General features: G+C 45.7%; 1 protein-coding gene across 1 annotated transcript in view; it reads left to right on the top strand.

Annotated features, from left to right (window-relative positions):
- The window catches only part of STIM2 (stromal interaction molecule 2), a 567,186-nt gene that overhangs the window by 481,646 nt on the left and 67,704 nt on the right, over positions 1 to 17,836 (top strand). Inside the window, exon 5 of the mRNA XM_085642305.1 lies at positions 10,974 to 11,089. Within this exon, the coding sequence (XP_085498431.1) occupies positions 10,974 to 11,089 (116 nt within the window). The remainder of the gene's footprint in view (positions 1 to 10,973; positions 11,090 to 17,836) is intronic.

Here is a 17,836-nt window from a genome sequence, read left to right as displayed (position 1 = left end):
ATACTCGCTTGTTTCTTATTTAAAGGCTTTTCCCACCTCTTGTGTTTGTCCATCCCCTTACAGCAAAGCTTCTTTACCATCCTTTTGATTGAATGACTTGTGTCCTTCCAAAACTTGCTTTCACTGAACTACATTGTTGTTTTTGTCCTTGCACTCCATGGGAGTGCACATGTTCTCTTACTCTTCATCTTGTGTTGCACCCCCCTCAAATCTACAGCGTGCTCTGTTACTCCCTCCAACCCCACAGCTATTCTATTGCTCCAGTTGGTTCTGGTACTATTGCAGTTGTAATGGTAATAATCTTGCAGATTAAATGAGAATAATCTTCAGTACTAGTGCAGTCTGTTTAGCACAGAATCAATGTGGATTTCTACTGTGTCTGGATTTGATCCATAAAGAAATGTGCCGCACTTTATAGGTTAACTTTAAAGTAGGGACTTGCTCAAAACAGAGTGTATCTAGCCAAGTGCGGTAGACTTTGAAGAAGGGAATGAATACTGCAATTGTGCAGTTGGTAGGACAATAATGTCCTTTTTGATTTTTTGCACTTTAAAAAGATGTTGGCATCTGCCACTATTTAGGACTTATGGTGCGAAATCATATGTGGATGCTTTAGCATTTTGCATCAAAACAGATCAACCAGTAGCTTTCTGCCCTGTCACTTCTTATATTTGGTCTGCGTGGTCTTTTTATTTATTTATAAAGTTTTATATAGCGCTAGCTAGACCCGTGGGTATCAGAGAGCTTTACATACACAAAGTAAAAAAAAATTGCATAACATCGCAGGACATGAGGGTGCATAAAGATACAAACAAAGACATACTACTTATGTATACAGTGAGGGGAGAAAGCAGGTGGTTTAAACAGTCAGATAACCACCATCCTTGAAAGTCAAAGTGAGGAGAGAGTCCATTAGGTTATTGATGCCTAGGTTGGTTGACTTGGTCGGTAAAGTATTGGTTGAGGAGAAGGAGTTTCAGTTCCTTTTTGAAGCAATAGAAGGAGGGGTTACATCTGAGGTCAATAGGGAGTGCGTTCCACATCCTGGGTACGTTACCAGAGAAGGATCGGCCCTGGGTCGTTTTCCTATTCAGTTTCAGAGGGATGAGAAGAAGTGAGTTGGTGCCTCTCAGAGTTCTGGATTTTCCTGCTTTTACCAGTTTGCTGTTTAGGTAGTTGGGGGATTGGGTGTGAAGGGCCTTGTGTGTGATGCAGGCCAGTTTGTAAATACATCTACCTTCCATGGGAAGCCAGTTGAGTGCGTTGAGGGTTGGTGTGATGTGGTCATATCTTTTTACACCTGTTGTGTGTCGAGCTGCCATGTTAAAGACTGACCTTAGTGGGGCTAGGTGAGCTTTTGGTGACCCTGGTAGGATGGCGTTCCCATAGTCCAGTTTAGAAAGGACTAGAGCAGTGGTTCCCAAACTTTCGACTCCTGAGGACCCCCATTGACTCACCACTGGAAGCTGGGGACCCCCAGCAATTTGTATGATTTAAATTTCGTACATTAAAAGAGTAATTCGAAAAAAATAAACACACATGCACACAAAACAAATACTCTAATTAGTAAGGATTTTAGTATTTTATATTGAAAGAGTGAGCAAAAAACGGAAAAATGTAATGGGAAGGTTGGTGCTGCATCTCCGTGATTAACTCTCCTGCCAGGGCCAGAGTGGAAACCCAAAGCAGCCCTGGCTAATGTTTTCAGACCAGTCCCCATACAGTGCACACCAAGTGCAGTGTGTGAGCCTGACCACTACAAAGGGGGTTTGGGAGGCTCTCCCCCCAAGAAAATGTAGGTTACAATGGTGCATTCTACAACACATTTGTCATTATATATTGAATAGTATTAGCTTTTAAAGAATAGTAAATGATTACCTTACTATGCACCAGGATACAACAATCTTTGTTGGGGTTCTTCAATGATTCCCTTATTATCACCCTTCAACAGTGCCTCTCATTTTTCCATAGCACATCTGTCACATGCATTTCATTTGTTTTATAGAATCTCTCATACCACTGTAAGATGTCAGAGCACTTTACATCACACACATATAGAGACAATGAATCATACGTGTTACAAAAGTAAATGTTACAAAAGGCAAAGGGGGACTACAAGGTGTAGGATTCACATGTCATTCATAATGGTAGGCATTTTTAAAGAGTGCTTGGTCTGGAAAAGCACAAACTCAGGATCCAGAACATAACACAGTGGTTAGCATTGACGTTAAAAATAAGTCTCTATTTCCACCCAAATAAACCCCTTTAGCAGCATCAGGATAATGAAAGACTGGGAAAAAACATAAGTTACTAACCTGTACCATGAAGTGTGTAAGCAGTTCTTTGATGACCGTTTATTGGGCACTGTGCTAGGGTTGTCTCTTATGAGCTGCCAGGTAACAAACGAATCTCTGTGACAAAAGCAGTAACCCACTGACCTACGCACATAAAATACAGTTTTTTTAAATGTATGGTACGCGTTCTTAGCTGCAGGCATGTTAACCCTCTGTGCTACATTAGATAAGTCAAACCTGCCACTGGACAAAACTCTCATCTCTCTTCAGCAGGTACATTAATCACTGGTGTTATCTTGACACTTTTATTGTTGATCTAAAACAACTAATTCTACAAGGAACTTTGCAGTGCTTTTAAAACTGCTGCCTGCGGACCCCCTGGGAATGTTTCACGGACCCCTGGGGGTCCACGGACCCCAGTTTGGGAAACCCTGGACTAGAGATTGTGCTATTGTCTTGAGATCATCTTGGAGAATTAAAGGGTTAATTTTCTTGAGGTGTTTTAGAGAGTAAAGCGCACCTTTTGCAGAGTTCCTGATGTGGTCCTTCATTGACAAGTTCTTATCCAGGGTAATGCCTAGTGACTTTACTGAGTCGGATAGGACGAGGGAGCAGTTTAGAGCGTCATGCTCCTTGAGCCAGTCTTGAATTGGTCAGTGGTTACTTTTCGGAGTGAACAGTATTAATTCCATTTTGTACTGGTTCAGTTTTAAGTGGTTTGCGGTAAGCCAGGTTTTGATCTTGGTTAGTGTGACATTGAGGTGTCGGACGTCGCTGGGTGATTTGATTTTGTCGTATATTTGTGTGTCATCTGCATATAGGTGGTATTAAACCCCTGCTTGTTTCAGAATATTTGCAAGGGGTTCCATGAAGAGATTAAAGAGGGATGGTGAGATGATCGATCCTTGCGGGACTCCAAGTTTGACTCGTGTTGGTACAGAGAGGCAGGAGTTATTTTAATTTGTTATGAACGTGCTGAAGGAAGGAAGTGAACCATTCTAGTACTGTGCCATTAATGCCAGAGCGCCTCTTCAGAGTCTCAAGTAAAGCTAGATGGTTTATTGTGTCGAATGCTGCTGATAAGTCAATAAGGATGAGGAGACAGGCTTCACCTTCATCTAAGGCTCTGTGGATATCATCTGCAATATTGAGCGTCGCTGTTTCGGTACTACAACCTATCCTGAAACCCGATTGAAAGGTGTTTAAGTTGTTCGAGAACGCATTTCTCCAATATTTTAGCTAGGAACGGAAGGTTGGAGATGGGTCTGAGGTTGTTGGGCTCGGGCCTGGTTTCTTGAGTATAGGTGTGATTTGTCCTAGCTGAAGGGAGTCTGGACACAACCTGATGTGAGAGAGGAGTTGGGGATTTTTGTCCTGAAAGGGGCAATTATGTTGAGTTTTTTTTACTATTTCGGATGGGAGGGGACCATAGTGTGGGAAGTAAGCTTTAAGCTTGCAATTATATTGAAGACTTCCATTTCCGACATGAGTTCGAAATTCGACCAATTAGCCTCATTTTTCAGTTGGAAGCGGGCCTGGTTGTCTGTGGTATGATTTCAATCTGTTTGGTCAGGGTGGTTAAAGGAGGGCAGGTTGCGAGGGAGGGAGGATTTGAGGTTTGGATGAAGGATTGCTCAATTTTTGTGACTATCTGTGAAGAAGCTGGAGATTTCTTCGCATCGATCCTTGGTGCCTTTTATTTCTTGTGGGGGTGTGCCGTTTGTTTGACTTTTAACAATGTTGAAGAGTTCTCTAGGTCTATTCTTCGCCTGGTCTAGTCGGCTGCAGAAGAAAGTGGTCTTTTCTCTAAAAATATGTTTTTTATATGCCAACCGGGTTGATCTAAGTTGCGCTAGGTGAAGAGTCGAAGGGTTTAGTCTCCAAATCCTTTCCGATTGTCTGAGTTATCGTCTTTCGTTATTAAGATCCATGTTGAACCAAGATTTAGATTTGATAGATCTCAAATGTCTGAGTGGTGCTACTTGATCTAACACCTCGGTCATTGTGGAATTAAAGTGGGCTGTGAGGTCATCGGCCGTCATGGTGGAAGGCTGGGTTTGTAGATGGGCATGAATCCTGGATTCCAGTTCGGTTATGGGGACTCCTCTGATGTTCCTGGTCCAGTGCTTAGGTTTGTCAGGACGTATTGGTTGGTTTCTGACGTGAGTCAATTTTAAACAGTATGAGGTGGTGGCCAGACCAGTCAATGGGAGAAATTGATCTCAGAGAGACCAGCTCATTTTTGGTGATGATCGTATCCAGTGTTGGTTCATTGTGAAGTTGTTTGAGGTTGGTAATTTCAAGCGGGTTGGAGAGGGTCTGGGTTGACGTGTCTTCTGGGTTGTTCCAGTGGATATTGAAGTCACCCATGAACACGTCTTCCGAAGTCTGTTAGGGAGAAACGAGTTATTAGGTCGGTTAGTTCTTTAGCGAAGAGGGTATGTTAACCAGGAGGATGGTAGATGGTGTTAATTTTGATGGGCGTGTGGTGCCTTTGACTGTAAATTCAACACCTAGGTACTCGAGTGAGGTATTCTGTGGATTTTAATCTAGTAAGCTGTATTCCTTCTTTGTGAATGATAGCTAGGCTGCCACCTGTTTTGATCGGTCTGTCGTGTCTGAGGATGTTGTAGCCTGCAGGGGTGAGAAGGTCTAGGATGGGGTAGAATGGTCATTGAGCCAGGATTCTGTGTGGAATGCGATGTCTATTTCTTCCGCGAGTATAACTTAAGCAATATCTGTGGTGTGTTGTACTGCTGATCTACAGTTGAAGAGCATGCATGATAGAGGGCGGGGAGCCTCAGTGTTTGTGTGTGCTGTGTATATAGAAGTGTATTGAGCAGGGGGTCAGGGCGAGAGGACAGGTCTAGGGATTCTCTTAGTGCTCACTAAAACTGGGATTGCAAAAGGGGCCGTGTTCTGGCTTATTGCGAGATGAGTTGTTGATATCATCTGCTTCTCGTTCTGAAATGGGGCGGAGAGCTCGGCTAGGTCGATGTGCCTGATTCCTCATAGGATTGGTGGGCCATTAGGTGCCAAATGGGCATGGAAGAGGCTGTGTGGGGGGAAGGTGTGTAGCTACCCGTAGTGTGTGAGCAAGTGGGCTTAATCCGGTTGGGAAGGTCTTGTTGTAGGTGTAGGATATTTGCCGCTAGGGAGTCTATTTTCTTCTCCGTTCGGGTCAGTAGCTGGGTAAGTGCGCTGAAAGAGCATATTGCCTTTGTCTGGAGCAGTGTATGACTAGGGTCTGTGGAAGGAGAGGGTACTAGGTTGTGGGATTGAGTGGCATCATTGGGATTAGGAGTGAGGATATATTGGACGTGAGGAGTTGTGTCGTTGTTGCTTCTGGTCAAGAGGTTAGGAGGAGGTGTTGTGGGTCTTGGGTCCAAGGGAGGGGAGTGAGCAATGGTTAGGAGGAAGTCTGTGTCCAGGGGATTGGCAGTGTGATTACAAGTGGGGGCGGATTGGCCATGTGGCGGTGAGTCGGGGGAGGGAGAGCGTGCAGTGGTTTGAGGGGGGCCAGTGTCCGAGGGATTATCGGTGACGTTGGATATGGAGATGGTTTAGCCAGGAGGAGAAGGGACAGTAATGGAGTTGAGGATAGTTTGCGAGGGTAGAGTCGGGTCTCCTGAAGTGGAAGGGGGGGGGGGGGCCTGTAGTGGGATCAGTAACGGAAAGACTGTCGTTTGAGTCCGATCTGCCTAGATCAGGATTGGCCTTGCGGTGTTTATTAACTGTGTGTTTGCTGGACCTGGTGGTATCGGTTTAAGCCATTGTAGAGGGTGGTCTCTATTATGGAAGCAAACTTAGTAATATAGAATACCAAAGAAAATAGCTCTACAGCTCCTGATTTATGATATTTGCTTTTTATGTAATTATGGTGAGCTATAAGATTTTAACCTTGTTTTATTGTAAGATTTTTTTGGACCATAACTTAATTTGACTTTGGCTAGTGCGGCGACAGTAAATAAATAAAATAGTGTGTACATTGCGTTTTTTTTTTTTTTTTACCCCAAGCCATATTGCTCTGTTGCGGTGAACCCACCCCTCTGCTTCTGCAGCTTAGCAGCAATGACTAGCTCCTCAGTGGCTCCTCTGGCCCTGCCCCAGTATGCAGACTAAGCCGTGTCATTCTTGCCGAAAGCAGCGGGTTGGTAAGGGGAGCGGGGCACAGGGAAATCACAGACAAGAAAGTAAGCACCAAACACCGGTGTTGAGTGAGTCAATGTTTGCCCTATGATGAAATGTCTGAAAAACTCCTGCCCCTCACACATTGCATTTGCTGCACATTTGTTTTGGTGATGTTTTTGGAGGAACTCGCTGCTTAACAGGTACTTTTGTGCCCATTTTATTCATTGTTAGGTCAAGTCTAGGCAGCACTTGCACTGTCCCTTCAAGACATGCTGTGTATACTTTGTGGGTTTACAGCCCGTTCATTTCTTATCATTCATTTCTTCGAGTGTCCTTTAAAAAGCAGTGCTTCCAAGTAGCTAATCTTTCCTATTTGTCCTTCCTTTCTGTGGTTGGTCCCTCCCACGGAGTAACACCCCATTGCTTGTAGCTTTCACTTGTCCCATGTAGAAAATGTTTTCGGGTCTACTTTTTTCTGTGATTAACAGCTCCTTTCACGAGTGCTCATGTTTTCACTTGCTCCCTTGTCTGCATGCGCACTAATGCACACAAAACCAGTTGTCTTAGCGCTGCTGTACGAGCTCAAAGCCATACCCTCTGTTCTCTCAGCCCCTTTAGCATGGCTCAGTCTCAGCCTTCTTTCCTCCTACAGGCTCACCCAGCTACTGTTCACTCGCCGCTCCGGCCCCTGGCGCCCCACCTTCCCCCTGATAAATGCATGCGCAGTCTGCTGCTGGGGGACGTGAAACACTACTACTCGCGTGGTTTGATTTCTAATTGGAATTGAGAAGGTCATGTGCATCAAGGTCAGTAACTGACTTCTGATGGTGGTGTCTTTGTGATACAATTATAAGTAGGCCGATTCTCGGCAGCAGATCAGGTACAGAAGCTGCTGAGGGGCGGAGTCCACTCAGACTAAGCCCGCCTTTAACAGTTTTAGCTATTCAACATTACCCATCCCGTGACTAAGGGCACACGCAGCGTCTTCCGACAGTGCCAAGTGGGAATGCAGGCTGACTGAGACTGATGGGCAAAAGCGCCTTTCATCTTAGCTACATGCCTCGAGCCTGCTGATTGACCCGAGTCTGGGTATGGCCAATGCCAATACCAAAACATCGTGCCAGTAAAGATGAACAATTTAGGGGCAATGAACAGCTAACAACCGGATTTTCAGCCAATCCTAAACAGCGACATAATTTCCGAGACCACACAGCCTAAAGGCAGTTAAGAGGAGCTTCTCTAGCCAATCCCATGACAACAGTTCCTTCAGCCATTCATAGGTCACCACCCTTTTCATCTTTTTAAAATAATATTTCCACCAACCTTATTGTGGGTGTCAGTATCTATGACGTCATTTAATGGATAAAATACATTAGCAAGAGGCTTGATTACAGCTAGTTGAGTTCGGTTTGAAATAACAGACTGTCGGAGAACCCCTTGACGTGCCGCGTCTTTGACAGACTATCAGCGCATGGAAGGAGAAATAATCAATGACAAGGGTTAATAGGAGTCCGTGAGAAAGGGAAGGCTTGGGTAGGGGGAAGGTAGAAAAGAACTCCATAGTACAGCTTAGGTAGTTGACGGAGGCTTTCCTATCCACCGGACAAGACAAGATCATAGGCAGCAAGAAGAAGGTACCAAGAGTAAGTGCGGCTCGTGCACTGCTCATGGTGTGAAACTCAGCTGTTACATAACCATGGGGGGAGAGGGAGGGAGGGCCTCTTTGAAGTTAGATGACAGTGAACATGACAGAATGGTCCTCTTGTCTAGTGCCGTGGACATGCAGACGGGCCGCCGGACTAAGTAGAACACCTTGGTGCAATCACTGTTCGAGGTGCCATGGTCTCGCTTCTCAGCATGGCTTGAGTGTGTCTTCATTGTTACATTTAACCTGGAGCTGGGACAGGCCATGGAGGTGAGCATGTTACTCTAAAGAAAAGGAGAGGAGATAGCTGAGTACTTATGGAAGGTGTTAAATGGAGGGGGGTGAGAGATGCTTGTCAGTGGGAGTGAGGGTGGCAATATATAAACAGAACCCCCACGATATTGCTGCATGGAGTGGCAAATTTTGTGGTATATAATTCTGATTTTTGCGGTGCTTTTTTGACCCATAGCTGGTTAGTCTAGCCCCAAAAACACTGAAGAGCCAGTTAATCCATATAACGATTTTGCTTGCCCCCACCAACTATCCCTCATTTATTTGTCATTGGTGCATGTCCCCCCTGGCCCCCTGTTCGCCCTCCCTCTCTTGTTCTTGTTCCGTGCACCTACCGGCCCTCTGTTTTCCATGATGACTCTTACACCAGCGCTCCATCCCCTGTCTGTGTTGCCGCTCTCGCCCGTCTGCCCTTCTTCCCTCCATTGTCCCTGTTGCCTGCCAGCCGCCATAAAAAAACAAGCATTTTCAATAAAATAGGTCTTGCTTTTGCGAGCGTTTAAGCGATTAGCATTGTAAATGACAATGTCTTTTATTTATGGGTTTTAAACTCAACACCTATATAAAAGGGATTGTTGTTTTTAATTCCAACTGTGCAAACTCTCGCAAATGCAAGAGCACTTTAATGTTGGCCGTGCCCCTTTCTTTAGACGCTGCTCACAGTATTCAGGTGACAGTGAGCAGTGTCTAAACAAAGGGGCACGGACAATATTAAAGTGAAAGCCCATATGGAACGCTTTCACACAAAGCAAAAATAAAGTAATTTAGAAATGTTCCGCGCAGCCGCTGAAGTGAAAGTGGCCCGCGCTATTAATTAATAAAAGAAATAAGCGCAGCCGCTAATGTAAAAGCGGCCACCTATAAAATAAATAATTAAATAAGCTTGGCCGCTAAAATGAAAGTGGACCGCGCCGTAAATAAAATAATTGAATAAGCGTGGCCGCTATAGTTAAAGCGGACCTCATAATTTAAATAAATACAGTAGTCAAAGCCTGGGGCGTGCTGCGATGTCATGGGTGAAATAGGGTAAGAGCATTAAAGAAAATTGTGCTGACCAACTTATATTGCAGACCATGTAACAACACCAGTAAAGGTCCAGTCGTTATGGGAGGTAACAAATGCAGACAAGTCAGTTCCAAGGAGGGACTAATAAAGCTACTAACGACTCAGAAGCCAGCGTTTATGAAGGACAATGACACAAGCCAATTAGAAATATGGGCGGAGAGTGGGCAGGGCTTCAAAGCCATACACCACTGCAGCATGCCTGGCAGCAGCACATACGCTGCACAGGCTCGACCCAAAAAAATTCCTGATATTGAGACTGCTGGCCACGTCATAGCGGTTTATTTCCTCTCACCCTCCATTGTCAGTGTTGACCCCTCACCCTCTTTCTTGCCCCCCTCTGTTTAGCCTCACACTCCTCAATAATAACATAAAACTTCTGGGACGCAGCCACCCCTGGCCATGTGATAGTGCTTTTTTGCCCCCCGTACCTTTTGCTGTCTGTGAAAGCCCACCCGCCACTCCCATCCCCCCGCCACTCCCATTCACCCCCATCCCTCCCCGTTTTGTCTCACTCTTCACTAGCACTGGCCACGTCATTTTTTTTGTGTTTGTTTTTCTACTTTCAACTGGGCTGCATAGCGACCGCACTTCTGTGCATCATGAATCAAAAAAAACACACACATTTACAAAGCCAATAGCTCTTGCCTCGCAGATTAAACCTATTGGCATTGTCAATGCTTGTTTTATTTTCCATTTTTTAAACAATCTTGGAATGGTAGATGGAAGACAAACAAACAATGGTGGCAGTGTCATGCAACGTGAGTGCACATATTTGGTGACTCATGCGTGAGTTTGGTATGTTGCGCCAACTTAAAATCAGAACATACACATTATCATGTTTTTTTTTAAAATCAGCAGACGAGCATTTTCTTTTTGCTGATGCAGAACAAAATTGGCAAAAGATCATGACAAAGCCAAAAGGTCTGCATTAATTAGCACAGCCAAAATGCAAAGCCTCTTGGCTTTAGCAATGATTTATTTATTTGCTTTTTCTTTTCAACTATATTTCCCGGATAATTCCGTTGTTGGCTGATAAGGAGACATTTATGGTATTTGAATCTAATTCCATGTTATAATGTATGATGACCTAGAGCTACTGTTTGGAGTGACGTATTAAACTGGGTACACTGTATTTTACAATAAAGTACAGGCTGCAGATATTCCTTTTTATTTTTGTAATACGGATCCCACATTTGTTTTACAGATTTTGAACTGTACACTCTCTTTCATATGGAGGAGAAACCAAAGATTTAAGAGATGGCTGGCGAAATATATTATTGTATTATAGGACATAAAATACTCCTAACAGAGACCCAGCACTTCATAAAGAAACTCCCTGGAGACCTGCAATTTCCCCGTATTGAAATGTATAGAGTGCATTAAGTCCAGATTGCCACATGAAATTGCTATTGTTAAGTTAGAGATGGCGTTGTCTGTTCTCCCTGTTTCGTTAGCCTGCTCTTCGTTTGCTTTGCCGTTGTTCGTTTTGTTCTCTGCTCCTTGTACACCTCTGCTGCAGAGCTTAACATGTGGCTTGTTGTTCACAGGATAGCAGTTAATGAGCCAGTATTCATGATCTCCCAGTTGAAAATACTCGATCGGAGTCACAGGCAGAAACTTGCGCTGAAGGCTCTAGATGTTGTTTTATTTGGGCCTTTAACACGTGAGTACTTTAAGTTATGAAGTGTTTGTTTCAATTTCGGGTTGTTGAATACTTTTATACTGTGCGTCTGCGTTAACATGATCTCTCTGTGGATTCCGAGTTGAGCTTGGAATTTGTGACCGTGGAAAACTTGATGCTCCGATTTATAAAGTGAAAGAGCGTTTTTTGGAGGTGATTTTGGAAAAAGCTCTGAGTGATTAAGTTTTGTTTACAGACGATTCTCAGAAAAATCCCAAGCTTTATGGAAGCTCTGAAGCGTATAGTACACAATGCTAGGTCACGCGGCAAAACGATGACTCGCCAGCCTAGCCCTCTTTGCCAAAAGGCTTTTGAGTCTCATCTTTTCAAACTACTCCTGTGCCACTTCAAATGTAAACACACCTTACAGACGGAACCATTTGTGTTACCTGATAACCCTCTGCATCTTATTCTTTGACCCGCTAATGTTATGTCTAGAACTAGGTGTATGCTGTGGTACTTGCAAACATTGTGTTCAAATACATTAGATGTTTATTGGTGCTAGGAACTAGAATAAAAATCCGATAAAAGCTCCTTAGAAACCGCACAAAGAAAGATGGTTATTCAGATATTAATGTGAGCAATACACACCGCCTAGAGTAGTGGCGCTTAAGCTGTGCTCCGCAGACCCTTGAGGATCGTGACGTCTACCAAGGGGGTCCTCAACTGTTTAGAAAATGTAGTGATATTAGCAGATTAATGTAAAGTGTATATATACATAAAAATGAACATGTGAACCTCACAATCTTAAAACGCTGTGTACATGCAGAGCAGTTTGAAATTGAGGGCTAAAAATTAGTTTGGCATCTTAGCTTGATTAATGGGAGAATCGCTAGTACAGCAAACGCAAACAAGTATGAATGACTAGTGGCAATGATGCCACCATGTCTGATGCCACAGCCAGCACCTGAGGGAGAAAGGCAGGTCCAATGACGGAGCATAATTAAAGCAGGTGTTTAAAGAACGAACAAAAAAAACACTTTTCTTTTCTTCTGCTCTGTTTTTGTAGCTGTATATTGACCAGTAGTAAAGAGATATTTGTCAAAATGTTTATTTTTTTTGCACTTTTTGGGTAATTATGGGAAAGTTATAATCTTTCTGAATGTTTCTACTGCGCCTTTTTTTAACTAACGTATTAAACCACTTATATTAGTTTTTTGCAACAGCAATCTAACAGCTTTTTGATGTGTTCAATGTTGCTCTAGATTCTATTTTTATTCTTCGTTTGCAAACATGCCCTCTCTTTCATATGAAAGAGCTACACACCAAGGATTTAAGTGGTTTGTAGGAAAAGTGATGGTGTGACCATTATTATAAGGAATAAAGTACCCCATGCTGTACATGAGAAGAATATCGCAAGTCACCTTGGAGTTCCATAACCTTCTAAAGAACATCTAACACCTCTGGGCCCTGGCGCTAATGCACCAGCTGCACTGCTCTGTCCCTGCTTTAAAAGCCCCTGCATCTTCTAACCTATGCTTCAATTTTGTAGCAGTAATCTTTTCTAGAATCTCATGCTGTTTATTATTGCGTCATCTAGTGGTTGAGTCAAGGATTCTTTTTTTTTTTTTTTGTGGCCATCCTAGTCAACCACCATGGGGGTATGTCTTCCCCCTGACACATCAGACATGCGTCCCAAAGATTCCTCTCAGTGGGTGCCCTCTTCAGATCCTTTTTTCTGCCTTTGAAGAGCTGTTGAGAACAATTTGAAGAAACAAGATGGAAATTACACCTAATAGCACCTGAATATTGAGTAATATTGCTAGGACGCCTTAACCGGTTTCCACTGAGAAAGCACAACTAATAGAAGAACACATGGTCAAAGAATGTATAGATGATCCACCACAAGGTGTAATAGAGAATGCACTCTTAAAAGTACTGCCCAAGTGCCACCACAAATTCGCAATTGCTTTTCCCACATACACTGTATACACCCATACAGCCAGTCGGATACCCATAGATCTACGCACACACCTACTCACTCACCCAAACAGTCAGTTACACAGCCACTATCTGATTGAGACATCTATCCGCAGATTCCTTAACTTAGAATATCCCCAGGCGTCAGACTGGATCCGGAAAAAACTTTGCAGCAGCACCTCTGCGCGCCGTGGGATGGTGCCACACGACCCCGCCCTGACGTCGTCCACGTATGTGACGTCAGCGAGGTCATACAAGTCCCTCCCGGCGCGCTAAAGTCAGTTTCCTCCTTTTCCGCGCGCAACACGGATACGGAGTGAGCGGTTCCTCTAGCCTGTTTTCAGGCCTTGTTGACGCTTCGCGCCGGGAACAGTGTGCGATGCCTTCGGTCTTTAAAACTTGTCATTCCTGTTTGTGACAGATGTCCGCAACGGACCCGCATCTTATTTGTATGTGGTGTCTGGGCGAGCACCATGACTCCACGGACTGCAAAGCGTGCCAACACCTGCAGCCGAAGTCGCGGCGCGAGCGCCGTATGAAGCTTCTCTCGGCGCGGCTGTCCAGGTCGGAGTCGTCTTGCCTCCCGGCTTCTTCTTCAGTGGCAGGTCACTCTACTGTCCGGTCCCACCGTCGTTCGGCCTCTGGGGTCCGGGGCCACCGTTCGTCACATGGTAAATCGAGGCACTTGTTGCAGAGGTCTTCGACCTCCCCTCCTTCCGTTGTCGGAGGCACTTGTTCCCGGAACATTCTGGACGTGCGCGCCCGACAGTCGCCCTATCCGCCTTTTCCGGGTGTGGGGCTGACTCGGGCCCAAATGGAGGCATATGCCGTAGCTCTGCAGGTCTCCCTTGGGCCCTCTCCCGTTCCTGGGGCGTCCTCGGGCCTCCGCTTCTTGTGGGATCTCCGACGGACTCGCCGGCGGGTTCACCCCCGGTGCCGATTGAGCCTCTGCCCTTCAAGGACGTCGGAGATGTGGAGCCATTAAGGCGCGGTCCGGTTGTGTCCCCCTCTACGGTCCACGTGGAGTCGTTCGGGCGGGGCCCACCTGGGTCCCCCTCTACTACCCACAGCGCCGCCGCCGCGTAGCCCCGCAGGGCTCCCTGTGGCGCCGCAGGTGATTGCCGGTGCTCATAGCCCTGCTTTGAGCACACCCCGGGCTCCCGGGCAGGAGGCTCGCCTCCTTGGCTCCGCCTCCGTTCCTTTCTCCAGAGTCGGAGCCTGTTGACACACCCCAGGCTTCCGGGCAGGCAGTCGCCTGTCCGGAGCCGGGGTCAGTGCCGTATCAGCACCGGAGTCTCACCTCCTCGGCTCCACCTCCGCTCCTTTCTCGGGAGTCGGAACTTGTCATGAATAAGGTTGCATCGGCGCCGGGGTGGCGCCGAAAGCTTGCCTCACTGGCTCCGGCGCCTGCTCCTTCCTCGGATGGGGTGGCTTGTCATAGTCTTGGCGCCAAATCTACGCCGGATGCAGCCGGCGACTGAAGACGCAGGGTTGGCGCCGACGCGCGTCGCTTCTGTGCCGTGTCGATGCAGAATTATGGACTCTTCTCCAGAGGCCTCAGGAGAGAGTTCAGCGCCGTCCTCTCACCCAGCATCACCGGACGTACTGTTGCCAGTGTCCCCCTTGGAATTTATAGAGCTTCCTCAGGAGCTCCCAGATCCGGCAGGCTCTTCGCCTCCCCAGGAGCCACGTCAGGATCCTCATTCTTCAATGAAACTCCCTTCCGTGGAACATTAATCGCACCCTCAGAGTCTTGGGAGTGTCAGCTTACAACCCTCCCCCACTGACGAGTTGTTGTCCCCTCTGCGGAGAGTCTCATTGGCCATCCGCATTTTAAACATGCAACCCCCTTCTGCCTCCTTGTCTGTGGAACCCTTGCTTAAGGTCCTTCATCGGGGGTCTGAGAATGTGGAGCCGCTTCTGCCCTTTGAGGCTTCCCTTTATGATACCCTTTTAGGTACCTGGGTCCGGCCTGCTTCAGGTGACCCGGTGGCTTGTTCAGTTTTGCACCGCCACCATCCAGCTCCGCAAGAACCTGTTTGTCTTTTTGTGCACCTTGATGTGCAAGGGCTTGTGTTGCAGACTGCTTTTCCCTCCCTGCCCCCTCTAACACTTCCTCCTTCTCAGGAGTCCAGATGGCTAGAGTCATGGGGCAGGAACGTCTTTTCTTCCGCTAGTGCGGCCCTACGGTCCTTAAATACAATGTGTGTTTTGGCACGGGCTACCTCTGCCCTGTGGGACTCTGCAGAGTCTTTGCTTTCAGCCACCTTCAGCTATTTGCGGGCTGTCATCCTCCCACTTAGGTCTTCTTAGGCCTCTCTCCCGGGGTGGTACTTTTTCATTTTGCATCATTTAGATGCGCTCTGTGTTTAACATGGGCAGTGAGCCTTACGTCTTCTTTTTCTGTGGTCAAGGGTGATTACCCTTTTATTGGCATCCCTTGGATGCGTTTTGCTTTGGGCTGCCTGTTGGCCTGCTGTGGCCGTGTTCCACAGATTGCTGTGTCTGGTCCTCTGACTGTGGTATTGAGCCAGTGGCTCAGCTCTGTAATGTCATACGGCTCGGAACTCGCGTTCACGGGTTCAGTTCGTTACCGCACTCCTTTAGCTTGGCTTATTGCCCTAAGAGGTGTTCCCCATTGTTTGGGGTATGCATACTCCATGTGGGGTACTTGTATGCTATTATATAGCTTTGCTTATCTCACCTGGGCCTGGAGATCCTGTGGGCTCCAAGCGTCGCATGGTGGTCCGTTGTAAGGTGCACTATGTTTTTCCCTGGTGCCATCTTCTTACGACATGGTCACCCTGCCTGTTGCCTGTTCCACCTCCTTGGGAGGTTCCTGGATCTCCTCTTCAAAAGAGACTCCTACCTGCCCTTACTGTACTAGGTGTGCTCCGGTAGGGACATGTTCATGCTCCTGGCTTGTTCTGTCTCTACATATTTATATGTTTATACATTTATGTATGTGTGCCGGTTACCTTGATATTCCTTTTCCTACGTCGTCACCTCTTTTCGAGGCTGCGAGGAAAACTCCGATATCTCCATGTGTGAGGGAGCTTTTTGGCGTTGTGGCAAGCTGCCCATAGGTTCTTCCTTGCTTCCGCTTCCTGGGGTGATTTCCCAATTTGACAAATGCTCCCTTTTTGGTGTTCGGCACGGTACGTGTCTTTTCTGGAGTGTTTGGTCGCGGATTCTGAGGGTCTTTCCACGATTCGTTACCTTGGTGTTTTTGGCCACATCCTTCGGCTATGCTACTGCCTGCAAGTCTATATTGTGGGTTGTTTCTCACTTTGGCTTCATACTGCCCGGTCGGGCACTTTTATGCTTCTTGTGTAAGCCATTTTAACCCTTTCGCTGCCAGGCCTTTTCCCCCTCCTGTGCCAAGCCTGTTTTTTGGCTATTTGGGGTGGTGCGCGCTTAGGACCCTGTAACTTTTTGACCACATTAGGTATCCACGCCAAATTTGCATCCTTTTCTACCAACATCATGGGGATTCTAAAGGTACTCGGGGTTTGTGGATTCTCCTAGAGGGGTTACAGAAATGAGCCAAAATACAGCAAAATTTTGTTTTTTTTTCGGAAAAATGGGAAAAACGGGCTGCAAATGAAAGCATCTGGGTTTTTCCCTGCAAATGTTATCAAAAAAGGGTTTGTGGGGTTGAAATCACCATTTTCCCAGCTTTTCGGGAATACCAGACTTTTGTCAGAAACCCAACATTTTTTACACAGTTTTGGCGTTTTTCTGGGACATAGCCTATTTTTGCTATTTTTTGTGCTTTTGACCTCCTTCCAGTTAATGGCATAAATGGGTACAAAAGCAATAATGGATCCTGGAAAGCTATACATTTTCAAAAAGAAGACAAAATTCTGAATTCAGCAAGGGGTCATTTGTGTAGATCCATCAAGGTTTTCTTATAGAAACTAACAGTTAAATATAGGATCAATTGAAAATTAGTTGAAAAAAACAGCATTTTGTGTCAACGTTTTCACCTGTAACTTCGTCTAATTATGACAGCTCTTTGAAAGCAATATACCATTACATCCGCTGGACATTACTGGTTGTGGGTATATATAGGACTTGTAGGTTCACCAAGAACCCGACGAACCCAGAGCCAAAAACTGAGCAGCAACTTGCAATGGTTTTTTATTATGTACCGGGTATATAGTAATTATTCTGTAAAAATGTGTACATGGAAAAATCGGTATGAAAGACACCTATGTATTTCTGAAATGGAAACAAAATATAGAGTTTAGAAACAATAGATATTTGCACATTTCTGAAATTGGGAATACTCATACTAGCATGAGAATTATCAGTCATTTTTTAGAATGACTTTTTTTATACACAATATATTTCATTTGGAAGGCAGAAATGCATCGAAAGTCAATAGATAATAACAGTTCCTTTACAAATCTGAATTACCCTAAGTCTCCCGATAAAAATGGTACCTCACTTGTGTGGGTAGGCATAGTGCCCGCGACAGGAAACGGCGCAAAACGCAACGTGGTCACAACTCAATCTCGCAGTGAAAATTTACCCTTTTTTGGCAAAATGTCTAGCTGTAGTTTTTGAACCCTAGCTCTGCGGGCACCTTGGGAAACCTAGCAAACCTATACATTTTTTAAAACTAGACACCCAGGGGAATCCAGGATGGGGTGACTTGACTGCCTCCCACCAGGGTCTGTTACCCAGAATCCCTTGCAAACCTAAAAAATTGTCAAAAAAAACACATTTTCCCCACATTTCTGTGGTGGAAAGTTCCGGAATCTGCGTGGATCCACAAATGTCCACCCACCCCGCGTTCCCCAA

This window comes from Triturus cristatus, chromosome 2_2 (genome assembly GCF_964204655.1).
Source record: "Triturus cristatus chromosome 2_2, aTriCri1.1, whole genome shotgun sequence".
NCBI classification, from domain to species: Eukaryota; Metazoa; Chordata; class Amphibia; order Caudata; family Salamandridae; genus Triturus; species Triturus cristatus.
Note: the sequence above shows the minus strand (reverse complement) of the source record. Positions and strands in the feature narration are given on the sequence as shown.